The 22,423-nt window shown below is 38.6% G+C and overlaps 1 protein-coding gene across 3 annotated transcripts in view; it reads left to right on the top strand.

Moving 5' to 3' along the window:
- The window catches only part of FRAS1 (Fraser extracellular matrix complex subunit 1), a 420,604-nt gene that overhangs the window by 287,432 nt on the left and 110,749 nt on the right, over window positions 1-22,423 (top strand). For all 3 annotated transcript variants that reach the window (XM_037147065.2, XM_053655681.1, XM_053655680.1), the window contains 3 exons: window positions 6,829-6,982; window positions 12,931-13,106; window positions 17,412-17,528. In XM_037147065.2, the coding sequence (XP_037002960.2) occupies window positions 6,829-6,982; window positions 12,931-13,106; window positions 17,412-17,528 (447 nt within the window). The remainder of the gene's footprint in view (window positions 1-6,828; window positions 6,983-12,930; window positions 13,107-17,411; window positions 17,529-22,423) is intronic.

Consider the following 22,423-nt stretch of genomic DNA (forward strand, 5'->3'; position numbering starts at 1 on the left):
AAATGTGTTTTTGTGCTGAACTTGTGATCTCCATTCATGTGATTCTGGCTCCTCACACTTAACCTCATGGCTCTTTTCATTCTAGTCCATACTTCCCAATAATGGAGAGAATGGAGACAGTAACTTAGTCATTTTCTCAATGTCCAATTCAAGCCATCTAAGGGAATTTATTCATAATCATAAGTCTACTGGAGCCCAAGAAGAAAAAAAGCCTCAACTATGAATGGCTTTCAGTAGATGTATAGTCAGACATGATTCATTTCATCCTGATAGCTGTGCTTGAATATGGGCATCCAAGTCCTTATCCTGAGGCTACCTGGGTGTCAAATTTGGAGTAAGGCCAGTTACTGGCCGATGTCTAGCTGGTGGTTTAAATAGAATGGCCAAGGGGTTTAGGTCTAATTCCTAGTGAATGGATGTACAAATTAATTCCAATGTTGTTCAACAGAAAAGTTAACCTGGTAAGATACATGGAAAGGGAAGGGAGGGTAGAGAAAAAGCTTTGCGAGAGCAGTAACTATTTCAGTCTTGCTCTCTTGAGCCAGGCACATCATAGGAGTTTAGTACATTTTTGCTGGATGGATAGATGGATGGATGGATGGCAGCAGCTTGAGTGAAGCTGGTGCCCATGTCCTGCCTTTCAGTGGATCCCTTGCATCAGAGAAGAAGTCTTCAGAGCAACTCTGCCAGTGCTGGCAAGACCCCTCTGGGACTGAAGGCAGGTGCAGTCAGTTCCCCTCTTTTTCTCCAGGTCTACATCACTTTCCCCAAACATGCTTTATATCCTTGGCCTGGCAGGGAATAACCTTGACTGTCACCCTTTTAGGCTTATACTGAGTGGCTGAGGAGAAAATAGACCCAGGACTGATGTTGAAACATGTTCTGTTGAAGGGAGGAGGCAAAAGAAATCAAAAAGATTAAGAAGTAATAAAGACTGCTCTGCTGAACAGGCTTTCATTAATTGGGTGGATTACCAAACCCAAGCCTGCTAGAGATACAATTCTAAAGCAGTTTGGCATTTAATAAAGGCTAAAAATGTGTGCAGGGAAAAGTCAAGCTTATCGGTAGGTTGCTCTCCACTGTGGGGCTTTCAAAGAATTACCTTTTTTTTTTTTTAAATTAATTAAGGCCTCTGGAAATCATGCATCTTTTTCCACATTGGCCATAAATCTGATGATCTTTCTGACCTCATTTGCTGTTGTTTGAACAGCTGTTTTCTGCCACTGGGTAATGCTTTGATGTTAAAAGCCCCCAAGTGTCATGCTATGAATTGAATGGAAAATTCTATTACTGAAAGTCCTTTCTGGCTATTTGACCTTGGTAAGGCCTGTGTAGCTAAAAGCCCTGCTGTGCTTCCCCTCAATTTTCTTCAAAGCTCTCCTCTCATTGGTTGTTTTGCAGGGACACAGTTTGATAACAGTTTGAGAATTATAAATATAATGGCACCAAAAAAGTTTATTTTTCTGAGTAAGAGTCTATCTCATAAATCAACAAATCCTCATTACATATCAGGGTTTTGTTTTTTTTGGACTTGCTTAAGTTGTTCAATTTAGTTTCTTATAAGATGAGCCACTCAGAGTATACACTCAAAAAATCTATGTTTGATTACAAAAAAAATGTGTGCTTGCTGTTGAAATCTACATGGAGAAAAGGTTCTATATACTTGATCTGAGGGAGCAAAGCTTCTTCATACACACACTGACAAACACAAAAATAGTCCAATTATCTTTCCATCATTCTTCACCTTGGTAAATATCATCAAAGTTTCACCTTATATGCACCAGCCCACATGACCCTTCTCTAAAATCCACAATTTTCTACAAGATTAAATTTTAAAAGCTATGGTATTAATGAGCCTTTGCAAATTAAGGTATATTTACAGTATAAATAAAGTGCTAGCATTGACATCAACATAGACTATATCCAATTATATTAATTGTCTATGTAATTAAGTTTAATTTTTTTATCTTAAATACTTTGGCCTGGGGTTGGGTACCACTATCATTTCAGCTCATCATTTTATCCCAAACTCTGATTTGGAAGTGGGGAGGTCTTCATTGTATTTGTGGGATTTTTTTTACTCCAAATGATAGAGACTTGGCCCTTTTGGTTTACAACATGAATATTTTTATTTGTAATACAATATATAATGGCTAAACATAATTGTGAACATTTCTGTGTGCCCACTGTCCTGTGAAATGAATTAGAAGAATTTTTTAATTTAAAGCACTGTTTTAATTATGCCCCATAATCTCTTGTTAGGATTTCATTGCCCTGTAATGTGGTACTCTGAAGGATGTATAAAACGTCACTAGGCAGATTAGTTAACTGATATTAAGGCTAATTTCTTGCGTATATCGGGATATATGTGTCATAGTGCAGAAGAGGAAAAAACTACAAGGAGATAAATTGCAGAATGTAAGACCCATTGGGGAAATTAGGCTAAAATTTTGGGCTTTTGAGCTCTTTGTCTGTAGAAAAGATGGTGTATAGCTTTTATTTATCTCATCTTAAATCTTCCCTGCACCATCTCCCAAAAGAAAACAACTGGAAAAAAAAACCATCTTCATCATGATGAGTAGGAAGAATTACCCTTCTTTTCCTTAGGCAGGTGTTTGCTTTTTCTTATGTACTGTAAACAGATAATCAGGAAACAGAGGAATGTGTGTTACCTGTAATAAACATAAATACTCTAAATGCCTGTGTGTGGAGTTTTGGGAGAATTATTCTGGACCCCCATGATCTCCATTCTGGGCCGTGCACCTCACATGTTAGCACGACTGCACGGCTCATGGGGATCAAGTGCTCGTGGTAATGCATCAAGCTAAAAAGCTGTGCAGCAAAGGAAACAGTCTGCAAAATGAAAAGGCAACCCATGAGTGGGAGAGAATATTTGAAACCATGTATCTGATAAGGGATTGATACCTAGAATGTGTAAGTAACTCAAACAACTCAGTCACAGAAAAGCAACCTGATTAAAAATAGGCCAGGGACTTGCACAGACATTTCTCAGAAGAAAACAACGTATAATGGGCAACAGGTCTGTAAAGGGGTGCTCAACATCACTAAGCATGAGAGAAATACAAACCAAAGCCACGATGAAATAGTACCTCACACCTGTTAGAATAGCTGTTATCAAAAAGACAAAAGGTAAGAGTTACTGTGAGTGTGGAGGAAAGGGAACCTTTATATATTGTAGGTGGGAATGTAAATGGGGTAGTCATTTTGGAACATGGTATAGAAGTTTGTTTCTCAAGAATTTAAAAATAGAATTCCATATAATGCAGCAATCCCACTTCTGGGTGTATATACAATCTAAATGAAATCAGTATCTTGAAGACATATGTGCACTCTCATGTTTATTGCAGCATTATTCCAGTAGCCAAGATATGGAAGCAACCTAAGTGTTCTTCAGTGGATAAATAGGTAAAAAAAATGCGGTCTATACATACAACAGGCCTTTAAAAAGAAGGAAATCCTGCCATTTGTGATAGCATGAATGAGTCTGGAGGACATTATACTCAGTAAAATAAGCCAGATACAGAAAGATACATACTACATGATGTTACTTAAATTTCGAATCTCAAAAAGTTAGACTCATAAAAGCAAAGAAGAATGGAGGCTGCCGGGGCTGGCGGTGGGGGAAATGGTGCACTGTGGGTCTGAGGCTACACAGGCTCAGTTATGAGGAATGAACGAGTTCTGGAGATCGAACATACATCATGGTAACAGTAATTCATAATAACGTGTTTTGTACTTGAAATTGCTAAGAGAATTGATTGTGTTTTCCCCACACCAAAAAAATCCTAACTGTGGCGAGGTGTTGGATACCTCAGTCAGCTTGATTGTGGTGATCACAGTGTATACGTATATGAAAACATCACATTGTATACCTTAAATATACAGTTTTTATTAAGTATACTTCAGTAAAGCTGATGAAAAAATAAAATGCATATTCTAATTCAAAAGGTCTGATTCAAAAGTCTGGGGTAGGGCCTGAGATTCTGAACTTCTAATAAGCTTTCAGATATCGCTGGTCTCTGAACACTGACTTGAAAGGAGTACTGCTGCCTAAAAATGTGCACACACACAGGAATTATAGGGAATTTTGTTGATAAAGTCAAGATAGAAATGTAGTAGGAGAGACAGCTGGGACATGCATCTGGGTCACAGTGCTTATTTGCTTGGAATACGAAAAGCCACATTGCCTCATCAGTCCAAGGTGGTGGTTGCTGGTGTGTGACTGATCCCCGTAACCGTGATCAAAGTTGACGAGGCTGCTGCTATTAGAAATATTTCTAGCGATGAAGATACCTGGGTCCAAGTGTATTCTGTTTTGGAAAACTCTGCTGGAGCTAACAGGGCCTTTCCCCCTAGAATTCTGGTAAATGACATGCCAAGTTCTTGACACACTTTGATATTTTTATTAATAATATTCAGTATCAATTGTGAAAGGAGAAAACCCTCCAGGATTTTGCTCCTGAACATCAATCACAATAGAAGTCTCCTTCGCTGCCGTTCTCCTGGGCACTGTTTGACTCAGTTTCCTGGCGACTGGAGAAAACAGCCATGACCGCCTCCTGACAGGGGCAAGTGCTCTGTCAAGTGACTGAAGAGAATATTTGTTGTCTTCTATTCTGAATATTCCCCTCCTGGGAGTGCTGTTCACTCTGTTCTTTTCGTTAGCATAGTTGAAAGTAAAAACAATAATTTAAAAAAACATCCATGATGAAATGCCATATTTTTTTAAAGATTTTATTTATTTATCTTAAGAGGGGAAGGGAAGGAGAGAGGGAGAGAAATATCAATGTATGGTTGCCCCTTGTGAGTCCCCTGAGGGGAACTGGCCTGCAACCCAGGCATGTGCCCTGACTGGGAATCGAACCGTGGTTGCTTGGTTCCCAGGCCCGCGCTCAATCCACTGAGCTACACCAGCCAGGGCTAAAATGCCATATTTTAAAATACCAGATTTACTGATTTTTAAAGTATGAAAACAAACTGAACACAATCTACCCCACTAATCCAATTCTGTTTAAAGTGTCAATTATTAAGCTTTTGGAAGAGGTGTGCACCTGGCGAATCAGAAGTGGCAGCGATGTTCAATGACCTCAGCTTCAGCAATTAAAATGGCGGCCTTCTCCGGAGTGCCAAATGGGTGCTTTCTTCCAGTCGGCTAGTCCCAACTGTTGTTTCTAAGACTTCGCTTTCCATCAGTCATCCAGGCCTATCAATTTGGCCTCTGTGATGCTTCTCAAATCTGTTTCTAACTATCCATTCCCACTGCAATTACTTTCTCATCTTCTCTTACCTGAGCCATTATAAGAACTTGTCAAATGTCTCCCATGGCTGCAGATGCACCCCAGCTCTTGTCCCTTCCATCTCTTACAGCTGGAGGCGTTCTACAACCCAGACCTGATCATCTCATTGCCTCCCCTAAAGACTCACGTTCACTTAACAGTGCCTACAAAGTAAATTGAATCTTTTAGCACAGCTTTGCCTTCTACTAATCCAATCTTAAGAGCGTGTCACTTTTCTTATTTTTTTAAACCTCTTAAAAATTATTATGTATTGGTTTCAGCCTTCGTGGTTAAACAATCATACTTTATGTCATGTTCCACTCATTATTTCCAGTACCCCAACTGGCACTATACATAGTTATCACAATATTATTGACTGTATTTCCTATGTTTACTTATTTCCCTGTGACTATTTTGTAACTACAACTATTTTGTAACTACCAGCTTGTGCTTCTTAGTCTTTTCACCTCTTTCATCCAGTGCCCAGACCACCACCCAATATTCCTCTGGCAACCTCAAGAGTGGGTCGCTTTTCATTTACCCACTCCCCTGCTCCTTAAACTTCGCTTGCCCAAACACTTGTATCTTTTCTTAAGTACACATGGCATTGTCTCATATCTTTTCTTAGGCTGAGCCCTCTGCCTAGAATCTGTTTCATCACTTCTCCACTTAGCCCTTTTTTTCGCTCATTAAAGAATTAACTACTTCCATAGGAAAGCCTTCCTGAGCATTCCTCCTCCAAAAAGGAAATTGCCTTTTTCCTTTATTCACCCATAGCATTCTGCTCAAGCTTTTTATAGAGCATCACTTGGGATGCATTCTAATTATTTATGTGTCTGTCTCCACTAGGCTGTGAGTTCTGAAACTGAAGGCCTGTTTCAGCCATCGTTATGTACCTTAGCCCTCCAGCAAAAGAGCTAAATGAATAGTTCTTGAATATGGGCCAATGGGGAGGATGGTGGGACAGGTAGATGGACAAATGATAGAAAGCAATGAAGAGACTTTATTTTCTTTAATAAGTTATTTGCCCATTTATTTAGTTGCCCAAATAAAAAGAAAAAGCACGAAAAGTATGTGTGTACAAAGATACATACACATGTATGTGTTTACACATATTATACACATATATACAGTTGACCCTTAAACAACATGGGGTTAGGAGTGCTGACTGCCTGCACAGTAAAAAATCCACATAGAACTTGGTTCGGCCCTCGGCATATGGATTCCTGCTGCTGGTTCCCAGCTTTGCAGTTGACCCTTGAACAACTCAGTTTGAATGGCACCAGTCAATTGAATGCACAGGTCGTTTGATAAAAGTCCATGTATCAGTGGACCCATGCAGTTCAAACCTGTGTTGTTCAAGGACCAGCTATTATTCATAGAGTGTGACTCTAAAGCTACGTATGTCTCTTATTAGATAATCTGGGACTTTGTTAGATTATTAGATAATCTAGGCCCTGGTAACATGTTTTTAAGGACTGATATTTTTTTATTTTTCTTGGACCTAATATTTACTCTTTCCTTATTGTAGAGCGACAGAGGTCTTCAGCTTATGGCTAACTCAGTGGTGTGGGTCCCAGAAGGGGGGATGCTGCAGTTCACCAACAGAATCTTACAGGCTGAAGCCCCAGGTGCCAGCGCCTCAGAAATCATCTACAAAATTACTCAGGATCACCCCCAATTTGGTAACTCTTTTTTCCTTTGTCATGATGTCATTATTGTATTTAGCAGTCTTATACTCGCTTTTGTATGTTGTGACTCCAACGAACTTGACTTTCTAATACCTCACACATCCCCTTTAAAAATAGAATAGTCAAAAATAACTACCACACTGTACACATATCCTAGGTAGTATGCTAATGTAAACATGTTCTATAAAGATTTCAAATTAAGCTTTAGAACAACTATTTTACACAAAATATAACTTGCCAAGAGTCACCTACCTAATATATGACAGTTTAATTTCAAAGCTCAGGCCCTCAAACTCCATCTTACACCCCTCCCAGAACATCACCAGTCTTCTTAATGAGATTTTCTTTTTTAAGAAAAAGTTTACACAAAACATTTTTCTTTTTTTTTTAAATTTTATTTAGTTATTTTTCAAGTACATTTTTTGTCTATTTCTCCCATCCCAGCCCCCCCCTGCCCCGTCTCCCCCCTCCCTCCCATTCCCTTCCCCCAGTCCTCACCCCTGTGTCTTTCATACTTGTTCCTCAAAATCCCTCCCCATTTTTCCCCTTAAATTCCCTTCTCTCTCCCCTCTGGTCGCTGCCCCCTTGTTCTCTATTTCAGTGTCTTTGTTTTTATTCTGTTTGCTTGTTTGTTTTATTCTTTAGCTTCCTGTCAAAGGTGAGATCATATGGTATTTGTCCTTCAATGCCTGGCCTATTTCACTCAGTATAATGCTTTCCAGTTCCATCCATGTTGTTGCAAAGGGTAGTAGCTCCTTCTTCCTCTCTGCTGCATAGAATTCCATTGTGTATATGTACCACAATTTTTTGATCCATTCGTTTACTGATGGACACCTAGGTTGCTTCCAACTCCTGGCTATTGTAAATTGTGCTGCTATGAACATTACACAAAACATTTTTCAATATGGCAATGTTACTTGAACTTCTAGCAAGAGAGTGGAGCATGATAACCTGAAAAATTTCTCATCGTTGTCAAGTATAAGTGCTGGATGGAAGATTATAAGAATTATAAGGCTTTTGTAGCTGGCCTTACAAGAATAGAGAGAAATCCTGAGGTGTCAGAGACAAGGAAGGAACTGAAGCCAGTCTGGGCACGCATTGGTGGCGGGGCTCCCCCGAGAGGGGCCGTGTGTGACTCAGTAACCCAGGGCTTTGGGATTTACTGCCCAGGTAGAGGTAGAAAGTTGTGATTAACATCCTTAATAAAGCCTGGACTCTGGAGAGACTTACCTTCAGTTACAGGGGCAGAATAGAAAACACTAAGCTCACCAGCACAGAGGGATCGCAAAGAAGCCCACGTGTGGTTTTCAGGGCTCAGAGTAAAGTGAAAAAGTCTCCTGAGAATTCAGAACTTCAAGCCTATTTTTCCTACACATCCAGAGTTAAGTTATACTGTATGCATTGTTTGAGAAGCCCAGGGCTGAAACATTATTATGAAAATTAACCTCAGGTCTATGGTACTTCGTGGGTTTCTTACAGAAACTAATAGAATCTGCCGTAGAATGTCCACCCTCAATTCCAGACCGTGCAGGATTCTCACAGATAAAACCACTGAAGATTAGCTCCGAATTTAAAGTTACAGAACATATGAGGGAACAATCTATAGTACCACAACTAAAACAAGAAGATTAAAACCCCAACGACTTGAAATAAAGGAACAATCTTACAAAAACTATGAAATAGGTATATTTAAAATGATTTAAAGATACAGAAAATAATTGAAACTGGAAGAAAATTCTAAAATACTATACAAATAAAAGAACAGGCAGGTAGATTTTTACAAAGAAATAAATAGCTTACCTGAAAATGAAAATCATATTCATTAAAAGTGAAAATTTGCTTGGCCTGTTAAATAGTAGAGGAATAATCTGTTTTTCCTCCAGGTTATCAAATCATTAAAATTATTTTTTTCTGTAGTGAAGAAAAAAATTAACATTTTTATAATTTGAAAATAATTCCAGTGTCCCCTGGCTAGGTGGCTCAGTTGGTTGGAGCAAGGTCCTGTGCACCAAAAGGTTGAGGGTTCAATCGCTGGTCAGAGCATGTACGGGAGACAACCAGTCAATATTTCTCTGTCTCCGCCTACCTCCCTCTCTAAAATCAATAAGCATATCCTAGGGTGATGATTTTTAAAACAATAAGAATAATTCTAATGTCCACAAAAACACTGAAAGCATAATATAAGCAAGAACGGATATAATTACAAAGCAGTTGGTCTAGCTGGGGTTTCATTTACAGTAGTGGTATAACCATGAAGTAGGCAAGTGAACCTACTGAGACATAGCTTTGTTTGAAAGATTAGGCTGGATATTTTTTTCACTTTTTATTTTAAAGTAATTTTAAACTTATTGAAAAGTTGCAAAAATAATGTAAAGAGCTCTCGAATGTCTAGTCCTTTACTAGTTTCCCCCAATGTTAGCATCTTACATTACCACTGAATAGTTGTCAAAACCAGGGAATTAATATTGGTACAATCCTATTAATTAGCCCACAAACCTTATTCAACTTTGCCTTACTTTTACCCACTGATTTTTAAGCTAGAAAATGTTTAAGACCTTTTCAGCTTTAAGTCTTTGATGTGTTTAGTGTATTAAATTCTCTACCTTTATCCTGATTATTAAAACCCCCAAAATTAAATTTCCCAATGACAGCCCAATATTCCAATATTCTGTTTAACTTAGTTAAACAGAAAAATGCTGAATTAAATTCTTTTTAAGCCATTTTAACTTGATAAATGCCGTGACCCTTTTCTACTGTAACTCTCTTAATTAACTTCTTCCTGTGCACGTAATCCTCTCTCCCTGTGTCCAGAGGTCTGTGTTGGTAATAAGCAATTCACATTACTCTTAGGCAATTCACGAGTAAAAGAGTATGGTGGGAAGTAGAAGCCCACTTAACACAAATCTATTTACAGCCGTCCGTCCCAGAGATGTGGAGTGTGGAGCCTCTACCGCATAGCCACTCCAACTACTATACACTTCCTTGTCCCTTTAGAATGCTCTAGTTAGCTTTTCAGCTTTTTGCAAAGACCTGACTGTGAGACTGAAGCAAATCTAAGTTGCTTGTGTGGTCTGAGCGTGATGGACCCAAATTCAGCCACTGACAGACTCAGCACTGTCTTCAAAGGTCCGTTTAGACAGTGGATTACTACTTGGACCTTTAACTCCTTTGAAGGTTTGAAAGGAAACTTAATGAGATGGTTTTAATGACATATCTTCAGTATCATTTGATACTGAAGAATCATTTGATAAGTCAGAAGAATCTGACTTAATCGAATACACCAGCAACTCTAAGTTATTTAGCATGGTGTAAGAAAGCCTTAATACAAGTTTTTCTGGCTCCAGATGAATCATGGAGACTCCTGAGATCCCAGTTCTTAATACCTATTCAATTTTTTCTTGGTTAAAGTATAGACTTTACTATAAAGGGAATTTGAAGCACAGATTATTTTCTGCTTTTTAAACCTGCATCTTCATATGTCTATAGGATCATTGTCATAATAAAGGTGGAGGTAAGGTACTACATACAAGCTCTCACGTCACTGGGGTGAACTCCACAAAACTCATATTATTTCCTCCTGTCTACTCATGGGCTTGGCGGAAGATCTCCTTGTATTCAGCATACCCAGTGCTGAGCTCTTCATCCTCCCTCCGGCCTGCTCACCCCACCAGTGACACCACTTGCCTACCCATCACTTAACCTAGTGGCATCTCTCCAGTTCCCCTGCCTCTCGTCCTTCACAGCGCATGCGTCAGGTCTGTTGCTTCCACTTCCTCAGTGCCTCTCCCATCCATTTCTTTCTTTCTAATCTTCCGCTGCCTTCTGTCCCCACCTCTCCTCTGGATTTTATAGTAGCCTCATAATTGGCCACACTGTACACATAAAAGCTTGCTATGATTGTTATAATTTTTATAGAATAAAACCCAGTCTTTTAAACGTGACATTCAAGTCTCATAAGCTCTCTATATTCTGATCATGTATGTCCCATGTTCTAAATCGGTTCATGCCATTCACCCACTGAAAGTCTCACAGAGGCTCCCCACTGCTTATGCAGGGGGGCTGATTGTTGGGGAAGGAAACAGATTTTGCCTGTCTTTGAATTCCCCAACCTCGAGGGTCTACCACAGCAGCCAACACCTAATAGGTACCCATTGACTATTCACTGGGCTGAAATTAAGGGAATTAGCCAATATCCCATGATTCCTGTTCATTTCTATAATGTGGCAATGATTTTTTATCTGAAAAAATAGGTTTATTTTCATTAGGACTCATTAGGAAGATTCTGCTTAGCCTTTACATTATAAAACAGAATAGTGGAGCTTGGCATTTGAATTTTCTATCCTTATTCTCCACATTTTCATTGATGGAAATCTTTTCAAATATTCTGCAACTGTACTCACCATCCTGAACAGTCCAATTCCTAGAAAAGCATGTTTGGTAATAGCATCTTAAGAACAAAAGTTGAACCAGGGAAAGACATGTAATGGGATTTGTGACTTAGGTACAATTGAGAAATGATACAAAAAAATAAACTGGAGTGAGTTGATTCTACACAAGATTATATAAAGAAGAGTATTGATGTTTTCCTCTTACATTAGTATTTCATCCTCATCCAGGATATTATGCTGATTTTTTACTTGAATTTAGTGCATATAAGTATTAGAACGAACATTTCCTTCGAGTAAGAAACAGATCTCTAGGATAATTGAAGTATGTTACTAATTGCCCAGTATGTTTAGTTCACCAAGATCTGAGTAGCTTCCTAAGAAACATTGTTAAACATTCTTCCAGATTTATCATTAGCTGCATTTTCGTGAGAACACAGCTTCTGTTTTCAGCAATCCGTCCATTCTTCTGTCAGGTCTTCCTCACTTGAAGGCATATTCTCCTTGCAAAATTTTCATTGCTTTTATAACGCCTTTGTATTTGCAGTTTCACTCTAAAAGGATAGGAGCTTCTGGTGAACAATAGGCAATAGAAGCAGATTAGTGTTGTTGGCAGTGTTATTTAGATTTACATTTCCTTGCTTCAATTCTAATGAAGTTTAGAGAACCAAGGAGGAGAAAACATAATTATTTATTTATAAGGGTAAGTATTGGCCTGTAAACACAAAATCATGATTGTTAACAGTTTCATGACCAATAACATGAGATTGGATTCAAATTCCAGCTCCTCCACTTATCATTTGCTTGACCTTCAACAAGTTATTAAACTGCTTTGAGCCCGAAGAACTTTGTGTTTACAATGGAGATGACAGTAGCATCTTCAGAAGGATGAAAAACGTAATGATAAGGATGACAGCTTTTTTTTAAGCACTTGTGAAGTATGGACTACTATTTTGTTTTACCTACGAGGATCAGAGCTTATAGAACATGAGTAAGCTCACGCAGTTGGGTGAAATGGAACTGGGTTTGAACCAGCATGTAAAGTGCTTCATGCTGTGTCTGCTGAATGCTTTTCAGTGAGAGCTATTATTATTTTCACTGTACAGAATTCTCCTAAGGATAAGTTTTTCTGAAAATTTTTTCTGATTTTCCACTGTGTTTACACCAACAACTTTCTGGTTGGAAAGCATTTTCTGTTCATAGAAAATTGTGGGTAGAAGCGAATCTAGTTACCCAGTTATTTGAGGATTGGTTTGCAATGTTCATGACTGTTTGGGTCTCCTTATGTAACTTAGGTAGATACAAGTCAGTAACTTCATACATGAATTGCCCTTAAATGACTTTTAGTTATTTTAGCTAAAAGACTGGAAATTCTACATCTGAAGATGGATTTGATGATAGCTATTAAATTCTCTTTAATGGTCTTCCCTTACCTTATGTAAGAATAGAGAGGTATATCATTTCTTTTCTGTTGAAACAAAAAAAAAATGGTAGAAAAGATGAGAGTCCTGACTTGCCTTTTCCCAAAGGCCCTCACTAACTCTGTGGCTTTTGCAGGGGAGGTGGTCCTTCTGGTTAACATGCCTGCAGATAGCCCCCCAGAAGGACAGCACCTGCCTGATGGGAGGACAGCAACCCCCACCAGCACCTTCACCCAGCAGGACATCGACGATGGCATCGTGTGGTACAGGCACTCGGGAGTCCCAGCCCAGAGTGACTCCTTCCGCTTCCAGGTACCCTCTGCTTCCTGACTTTTCCAGTGTCAGAGTGGTCTGATGAAAACCATCGTCTTTATTCATAAACAACTTAGGGAGTTTTCTGTGATTGCCTAGTAATCCTATTTGGGGGAAGAAAAAAGTGGAATTAATATAATTGAGGGGTATTTTGAATCTACTAATTCAATCTTATAGATATCTCCTCAAGCAGAGTCATTTTACAGCAAAGAGGTTTATAATAGATAGTGGCTAAAGTGTTTAGAAAAAATGTTTCCGAAATATTAAAATGCCAAATGGAAGAAAAAGTCTTATTTTTTTTCTTGAGTATTTTTGGAACATTTACCAGCTTCTAATAAGATAATGGGTTTGGCGGCCAAATCCAGGGAGTTCATATTTCAGTCCTGCCACATGTTAAGTAGACAGCTTTGGGAAAATTACTAGAACAAAGATTTTATGCTTTAGAGTCCTCATCTTTAAGCTAGAATTATTGTAAGGATTTAATGAGTTAATACATATAAACTCATTAACTGCCCAGTGATATTACATATATAACTGCCTAGTGACAGGCAGTTAGAATACTGCCTAGCACTAGGTAAGGGATTGCTACTACCATTTGTAAAGATAGGTTAATGTCAGTGCTATAGACTGAACATTTGCGTCCACTTGCTCCCCATTTAATACGTTGAAATCCTTCTCTCCCTCATATGATTGCATATGGAGGTGAAGTATTTGGTAGGTGATTAAATTAGATAAGGTCATGAGGGGTGGGCCCTCATGAGTGGGGTTGGTACACTTTCAAGAATCACAAGAGCGCTTGCTCCCACCATGGGGACACAGTGAGAAGGTGGCAGTCTACGGCCCAGATGAGGGCCCTCACCAGAGCCCACCTGGGCCAGCACCGTGACCTTGGACTTCCAGCCTCCAGGACTGGGAGGAATAAGTTTCTGTTGTTTCTGAGCTGCCCAGTCTGTGGTATTTTTGTTGCAGCAGCCGGAGCCAGCCGAAACAACCAAATCAAAAGAACACTGTCAACGAATGAAACAAAAAGAAATTATACAGGGGATATTCTCTGGCTATGATGAAATACAGAGTCCAGCACAAATAATACCCCTTTTTATTACAAAATCTTTTATTACAAAATCATAAGCATGTAATTTTGTAACATAATAATATCACACTCAAGCATACCACATGACATTTTGGGTGAAATGTTCAAATTAAAACTATAAATTATTACACCCATATTGTTTTCCCACCAACCACACTCAAGCAGGCATTACTTCCTGTATAATTAGAAGTTAATAAAAAAGGGCAAAAAAATTCAAACCATTTGAAATTGTAAAAGAGTCTCCCAAGTAATTAAAAAGAAATCAAAATGGCAAACTATTAAGCAATATTGATAAGGAGGAAATAAATGATCAAAACTTAATTGATGTGGACAAAATTTGTGGTCTTAAGCTCTTATGATTGAGCAGAAACGTGTGAAAATAAATGGACTAAATATTTAACTCAAGCTATTTGGTTCTCTAGCTAGAGAACCAAAAGGAAACTTAAGAAAAGCAAAAAGAAGGAATCAATAGAGCTAAGCAGAAAACTGATTAATTGTAAAATGCTAGAATTGATACATGAATACAAAACCTGATTCTTTGGAAAGACCAATAAAATGAGACAAACCTCTGTGAAGGACAATTGGGAATAAAGAACCAAACAGAAGTACAAAGCAATGGGGAAGTATGAATGAGAGATACCATTTAAACATAAATACAGAAAAGAATTTGGGAATGTGCAGAGAAAATATAAAGAAGCACTCATGATGCTCAGCCAAGTTCCTTCGGGAATCCAGCTGGGGAGAAACTGCCACAATAGTTCACCTTGTTAAAATGACCATACCTTCTGCCTCTGGAGCCTGGTATGCATGTCTTCATTGTTTGGCTAATTCATATTGTATAAAAGATGTGTTTTTCCACAGAGCAAGTTGAAATGAACTTGGAAACCATTAAAATGAGATTATATCGAGCACATATGTGCCCTTTGCCCAAATTAATGTTTCATTTTCAGCACCTGGGGACTCAGCAGAATGAGTCACAATGGTAGTAAAGACCTCAATCAAAGGAAGTCACCTAGCAAACCAGAATCCTCAGATCTGCTTTTGCCTTCATAGGCATTAGAAGGAAGAACATTATCAGTCTGGAGCATTTCCCTGGAATGGGATTCTTGGCACCTGCTTGGAATGCTATTCGATTGCCTTTGCAAGTTGGTTACTAAGTGGGTAATTATAAAATAGCAAAATTTACTCATTTTTTTAACAGACCTGCTTGAGTTTAAGATATCCAGTTAAACATTGTTACTTAGTACGTGGTTCCCTTTGAAGAGTCTTCACACATTTTGCTCAAAATGTTTAAAACTCATATTTGAAATCTCCTTCCAAACTCATAGGATAGTCTTCAAAATGTTCTCAATAGTGGTAATATGTCATCCTTTGGAAGTAGATTTTAAAATGTAATCAAATAGCCAAAGACATTCAGAATCCTGTCTGGTAGGAAGAAGAGTAGTAATTATTCTGAGTTGAAACAGGGAGTAATTATGAAGTAACTAGCTCAGTTTTTTGACGGCATTTTCAAGCTCCCTCTGAAGGCATGTGTGAGACAACTCTCTGAGCTAATGTTCTCTTGGATGTAAAAGGTTTCGTGTGCTTGTTTTTAAAGTCTCATTGTTTTATAGGCTTAGCTCATATTTTGACTTGAAATGACACAGACACTTTAACTATGTGCTAAGAAAACAACAACTTTTCTCATTTATTTTAGTCTAAGTCCTTTGGTCCTGAAAGAATTTTAAACAAACAAAAAAATTGCTGTTTTCATGATTCTTCTTTTTCTTCCCTTTTTTCTTTCAAGCAGAAATCGTGATATGAGCTGCGTGAATTTAATTTCATGTTAATGTTCATGTACTGTCACGAGCCATCAGTGCCTTCCATCTGTTGCTTTGCCTGTAAGACTTGTGCTTTATGTCATGTGCATGGCTTCACAAAATACAGCCTGGCACAGGGAGAAGAAAGCAGGCACACTTTTGTCACTGTTGCCACAGGGAGGGGCCCTGGCTTTGGTATATTCAGATCCTGTTGACACAGCCTCAGGGGGTGTGATTTGAAAAAGACCAACATGGTTCACACCAGCATCTTTACTAAGGAATCTGAAACTGATCCCCTTGCTGAAAGATCAAAAGCTGCCAACTTGGTTAAATACTGACCTTTATTGGCTTTTCGTGACTTTGACACCATGCTTAACTGTTTTGACCTTCAGTTTCCTCATCTGTAGAAAAGGATGTAATATCCACTTTGTGGGTGTTACATATGGTGGCTTTGGAGAAGTAGCTAGTGCAGTGCTGGACCCGTGAGAGGCATTCAGTGAATTAGCTACCGTCACTTACAGTATTCATAGTGACACTGCGAGGTGGCTCCTTGAAAACACAGATACTATAAAGCTTGAGCTGCAGGCATCAGGAGTGGCCGAGACCCAGGGAAGACAGACAGTTTTTTGATGTTATTGACCTAACTAGAGAAAACATAAGAAGGGGCTGCTATTCCTGCCATTTTCTCCGAGTTTATGGAACCTTGCTCCCCCTCCTGTGGAATTAATACTGCTACACAGGCCACACAGGCTTCGTGATTTTTGTAAGAAGCCCAGACAGAGGGGGATGCAAGGGAGCTGCTCAGAAGCACTGAGGAGGGAGAAGCTGCATGAAGAAAAGCATCATTTTTTTTCTCCAGCATTTTTGAAGCAAGAAAAAGTTGGTTCTGTGACCACTACACGAATTGTTATGAACTGTGCCTTGCAGTGATTAGACTGAGATTTGTCATTTGTAACCTAACTGTAGATGTCTGTGCTGGATAAGAATTTTAAAAATAGAATAAAAATTACATATCTAACATGCATTATGTGTACTCATAGTGAAGCATTATGTAGCTATCAAAAGTTGTGTTTTAAGAATGTTTAATAATATAGCAAAAATTGTAGTATTATATTCTGTAAAAATTTAGAATACACAGTTGTATATAAAGTTTTGGCATATGCATAGGAAAAAGATTAAACTACAATGCATCAGTATGTTAATATGCACTATTTCTAGGTAGTGAAATTCTAGATGACATTTTATTTCTTATTTACACTTTCCTGCATTTTCAGAATTGCCTAAAATAATTATGTATACTGTTGTGATGCAGGAGCAGACAGAATTCAAAGACAGACGATTTGGGGAAGAGGGATGGTAAACCATGCAAACACACTGTACTCAGTGGAAGCTTACCAGCAGGACATTTCTTTTCAGGTTTCCAGCGCCGCAGATGCCCACACCCACCTGGAGAGCCGCACGTTCAACATTGCGATCTTGCCACAGACGCCCGAAGCGCCTCAGCTCTCTCCGGGAGCATCTCTCCATATGACTGTGAGTTGGATGAGAGGCCTCGAGGTTTCCCGGGCTTGCTGACAGGGTCAAGGAAAAACTTTTATCCCATTTTTATAGAAGCCCTATTACAAATTTCCTTTCTGTTATAAAAATTTCCTAAAGAAGCTGGTGTCTGTGCTGAATCCAGGCAGATACGTGACGATTACCCAAGTAAAAGTTTTGAGGGCAGGGTGGAAGGAAGGGAGAGGTGATGGCAAAGGGCACTGGAAGGCGTACAAACTGCACGTGCAAAGACCCAGTGCCATGGAGAATATGATTGTTGGGGAAAATGGCAAATAGCTCAATAAGACTGGGGAAATTCGGAAGGCAGCAGAGAAGCAGTGGGGATGTGGAGGTCAGTGAGCTCCCTCACAAAAGGACTCGCATGCTGTGTAGGAGGGAGTGTGGGCACATGGGAAGGTTTGGAGTGAGGCATCAGCTAACTTAGTTCAGACAATTAGCAGCTCCCCTGCCACCCTACATCTAGGGGGGATGTGATGCCAGAACCCCTCTTCCAGACAGCCACAGCCTCTATATTTTAATCATCATGGGTCTACATTTTAGTTAGCACCCACATAATTATACTCCAAAGCATGCATCAGCCTTGAGCCACAACAAAGAAATCAGCTATAGTTTTAGAAATTATGGGTCTGGGGCATGACAGAGACATAAAGGGGGAAATAGAAAGTTTTTAATGAATAGCTGATATCGGCATTTCCACTGTAAACCATAATTTAAAGAAATCACAATTCAGCAGCACTATAAAGTCTATAATTCATTATTCTGACTGAAGGAACTTGGATCAGAATTTTCTCTAAACTGTGAAGAAAAATGTGCATGCACATTTCTTGCCAAATGCTAATGCAGTGTAACTTGGAGTTTAGAGGGGGAAAAAACAGGCCAAGAGCTATGAAGACGGCGCCGTTGCAAAGCTGTTGCCACGGACCACTAGAGACTTTTCAAGCTACTTAACCTTTAGGGTCTCAGGCTGCGAGTTTGCAAATTAGGTCTGTTTGTGTAACTTAGGATATCACAAAAGTTAGTGTATCATCAAATGCAATTAGCCTATCTTTCATTCCTTAAACTATACATAGTTTATATTTCTTTTGATATCAATCAGGGCCATTACTACAAAGCACTTGTAATCTGTAACAAAAACACATTCTTGATCCAGTGATTTGGACTCGTCTAAGTACAAGCTTTCCATATATTTGGGAAATACATTATGAATATATATATATATATATATATATATATATATATATACACTAAATGCATGCATCATATGTTTGTACATGTGTTTAAGGGCAGGAGTCTACCTCTCCAATCATTCAGTCACACACCTTTGAGCCCCTCATTTATGCCAAAGACATAGATGATTCAATGATCATAAAATACAGTTTCTTTTCTTAAGGAGCGTTTAAAAATCCTTAATGCTACATAGTGGTTAAATCCTTGGGCATAACCGAGATTTCCCAGGAAAACGGAATAGAGTGAAAAGCAACATAATCAAATACCTGCCTAAATTGAAATTGGTTCTGTGACTTTTCTGTGATTCTGTTATTTATCAAATCCAACATCCTTTAACTGGGATCTTACGTTTAGTTTGCTGTGTTCATCAGAATTATATGAATACATACATATATAAGATATATATTATACATATGGGATGAGAGGCAATCCCAAAAACCCTGGAATTATGTTCCGGATGGTGGGCCCCTTGTAGCACAGGCTTCCCCTGCTGGTGAGTGTTCTAGGAGCCCATCTGTATCAGTGCACCAGCTGGCCTTGTTGTGAGGGGCTGCCTTCAGCTTCAGGGAGTTATTTTTGAAGACTCTTTCTACAGACCTGCCCATTTCATGGTGGGGGATGTATGCGTGCACCTGCCCATGCTGCGCTGAGTGTGCAGCAGTTTGGGGCCAAAAATGTCATGACTCCCATGCCTCACCCTCTCTGTTCACCTGATCTTTCCCCCAGAAACTTTTTATTGTTTCCCCAATGAAAAAAATCTTCAAAGGGAAACATTTTGCGAGTGTGGAAGAGGTGAAACAAAAAAAGCAGAAGCATTAAAGGCATCAAAATCGGCGAATTCAAAAACTGTTTTGAGCAGAGGAAAAAAACATCTCAATAGATGTATTAAATCAAATGGAGAGTAATTTAAAGGTGACTGAAGTTTAAACATGTAAGAATAAATGTACGATTCTTTATAAATAAATTGTATACTTACATATATAAACATATATATATACACATTTAGGATATATATCAAATTTGGGCATGGAGTTCTGAAAACATGCATATTTACCAATAAGTATCATAGCCTAGATAGTGTAATATTTTGTAAATGAGTTAATAGCTCATAGTTTTCCAGATAGTCATCTGCTATTTGACTTAGAAAATTCTTAAGGGTGAAATATTTGATTAATTAATCTTGCTATTGTCCTTAGTATCTTGCACAATGCCATACATGAAGTAGTTGCTTAGTAAATATTTGTTGACTAAATGAACATTTTCAGACCTACTCTCACATAGTTAATAACTCCCTAAATTGTATCCTCTTCAAATCCAAATAAATTAATCATATAGGCATACTTCTTTTAATATCATATTTCCAATTCCTTTCTTAAAGGGAAAAGAAATTCTGTTAACTCTTAATGTGAAAGAATAGTATTTATTATTTCCCTTCTTGAATGGGTGCAGTACTCAGAATTGGGTTGGCCAAAGCCACTGTTTGAGGGAAAGGCCTCGAATAAGCCTTTCTCTCCTGGTTTCGTTTGTGTTCAGAGTGATTGCTGTGGCAGAGTTCCATTAAAACCACCCCTGTTGGGGCTCGTGAGGACCAAGTCAGAACAGCTGTTCTCTTTTGTGATACGGGCTCCAGTCTGGGCATGCTCTGTCTATTTCGTGGTTGCGGGCTTCTGTGTCCATGTTTATTCTTGAGACCTATGAGAAACCAATAGAATTATTTCTGCAATCTCTGGAAATATTTGTTTATCCTTGGAATTCCTACTGTGCATTTATCTGAGCCTTTTACACTACTTAGAATTTCTTACATTATTATTTATGATTTTCTCCTATGAAAAAAAGTAGAATTCTTGAAGAAAGGGTCTATATCTGACCCATCTTGTGTCTCCATCAATACGTGGCTTGGTGCCTTGCACATACTAGTCTCTTACTAAGTAATTTGCTACATAAATATATGAATGGATTAATTTTGTTGTCCTAACTGATAAACTCTGTGAGAAGACAATTTCTTGTAATACCTCCTTTTTATTTATCTCATCTTATTATTCATGGGCATCTGCTTTCTCGGAGCCATTGTGGGCTTTGCTGCTTTGCTAGAATGACAGCATATGAAATTGGTCTTTGCTTTTAATACAGGGTGAAATGATAATGTTGTCTGTAAATCCTGACCCACAGTTTAAGTTATGTACACTTTGCTAAGGCTTAAAAAATTTGCTCCTCCTGATTCTTTAGATGATGTTGAAATGCAATGGAAAGTATTCTAAAACAGTTACTGATTAAGTTATTATAAAAAGTATTTTATTGTTTTGTTTCTTAGCTTAACCATTTTATCACGGTATGCTTTATCCACTCAACAAATTTTTATCGAGTAATTCCATGTACTAAGTGCTTGGGATCCACCCCTAAACAAACAAAAATTCATGTTTTCGTGGAGTTTACATTCTGTTGGGTATAAGTAATAAAGTAAATAACTCACATATAGTGAGTTAGTGAGAAGTATAATGTAATGGCAAAACAAAAAGTAGATCAGGACCAAGGATATTGGGAATGTAATGGAGGAGGGGACAGAGGAGATGTATGTTGCAATTTTAAATAAGGTGGTCAGGGTGGGCTTTATTAAGACAATGGCATTTAAGGAAATAGTCACAGGAAGTGAGGGAGATAGCCATGCAGATACCTGAGGAAAGAGAATTCCAGGCCCAGGAACCATGTTTTCAGAGGCATCGAGTTGGGAGTACGCGTAGGTGTTCAAGGAATAGCAAGGAAGCCAGTATGGCTGGAGAACAGTGGAAGCACGTGTAATTGACATGAATTCACAGATTGGCTAAGTACGTGAGTGGGGGCTGCGGGGGGCAGTACAGGAGGCAGCAGAGGGTGCAGATCATGTCAGGTCTTGTAGGCCATTAGAGGAACTTAGCTTTCATTGTGAGCAACATGGAGAGCCATTGCAGGGTGTTGAGCAGAGGTCTAATGTCCTTTTTAAAGGGCTCACACTGGCTACTGTGCTGAGATAGAATGGGGGGTGGGGTCAGAGGGGGCAAGAAAGCACTTAGGAGTCATCCTGGTAGTGGCCATGGCCATGGGGAGAAGTGGTTGAGTTCTGGCTATATACAGAAATAATATGGGTATTATGAAAGTCATTATTCTGTAATATTCTTTTGTTGACAGATATGTTAATAAAAGTGTCTTCTGTAATGATTTCTATGAAATTTAATTTCTCATTTTTTACTATGTTTAATTGATGAGTATTGAACATTCCAAATAGGCAATATTAAAATTGATTATACTTTGATACATCACAGCCTCAATATTGCTTTGTTCAGAGAATTAAGTCCTTTTTCTACCTACTGTCTATTTCTATTAGTAGAAAAATAGTATCCATAAATTTCATGGATATGAAATATCTGTTATCTTGGCTGGAACATATTTCTCTTTTCTATAGTCCTATGTCCATGCTTATTCTTTCTTTATTTAGAGTTTTAAAGAGACCTCCAGATTTTCAAAAATATCTCATAATACTCAGAATTTGCAGTTATTCTGATGGTTTTGAGATCACAATGGTGGTAAATGGTACTGAACCATGTATTGAGCCTGCACTTTTTGTCTGTGTATCTGTGTGCACACATGTTACACATGTGTAGGTATGTGGA

This window comes from Artibeus jamaicensis, unplaced genomic scaffold, assembly GCF_021234435.1.
Source record: "Artibeus jamaicensis isolate MK-2021 breed Jamaican fruit bat unplaced genomic scaffold, CSHL_Jam_final scaffold_1031, whole genome shotgun sequence".
In the NCBI taxonomy this organism is placed as follows: domain Eukaryota; kingdom Metazoa; phylum Chordata; class Mammalia; order Chiroptera; family Phyllostomidae; genus Artibeus; species Artibeus jamaicensis.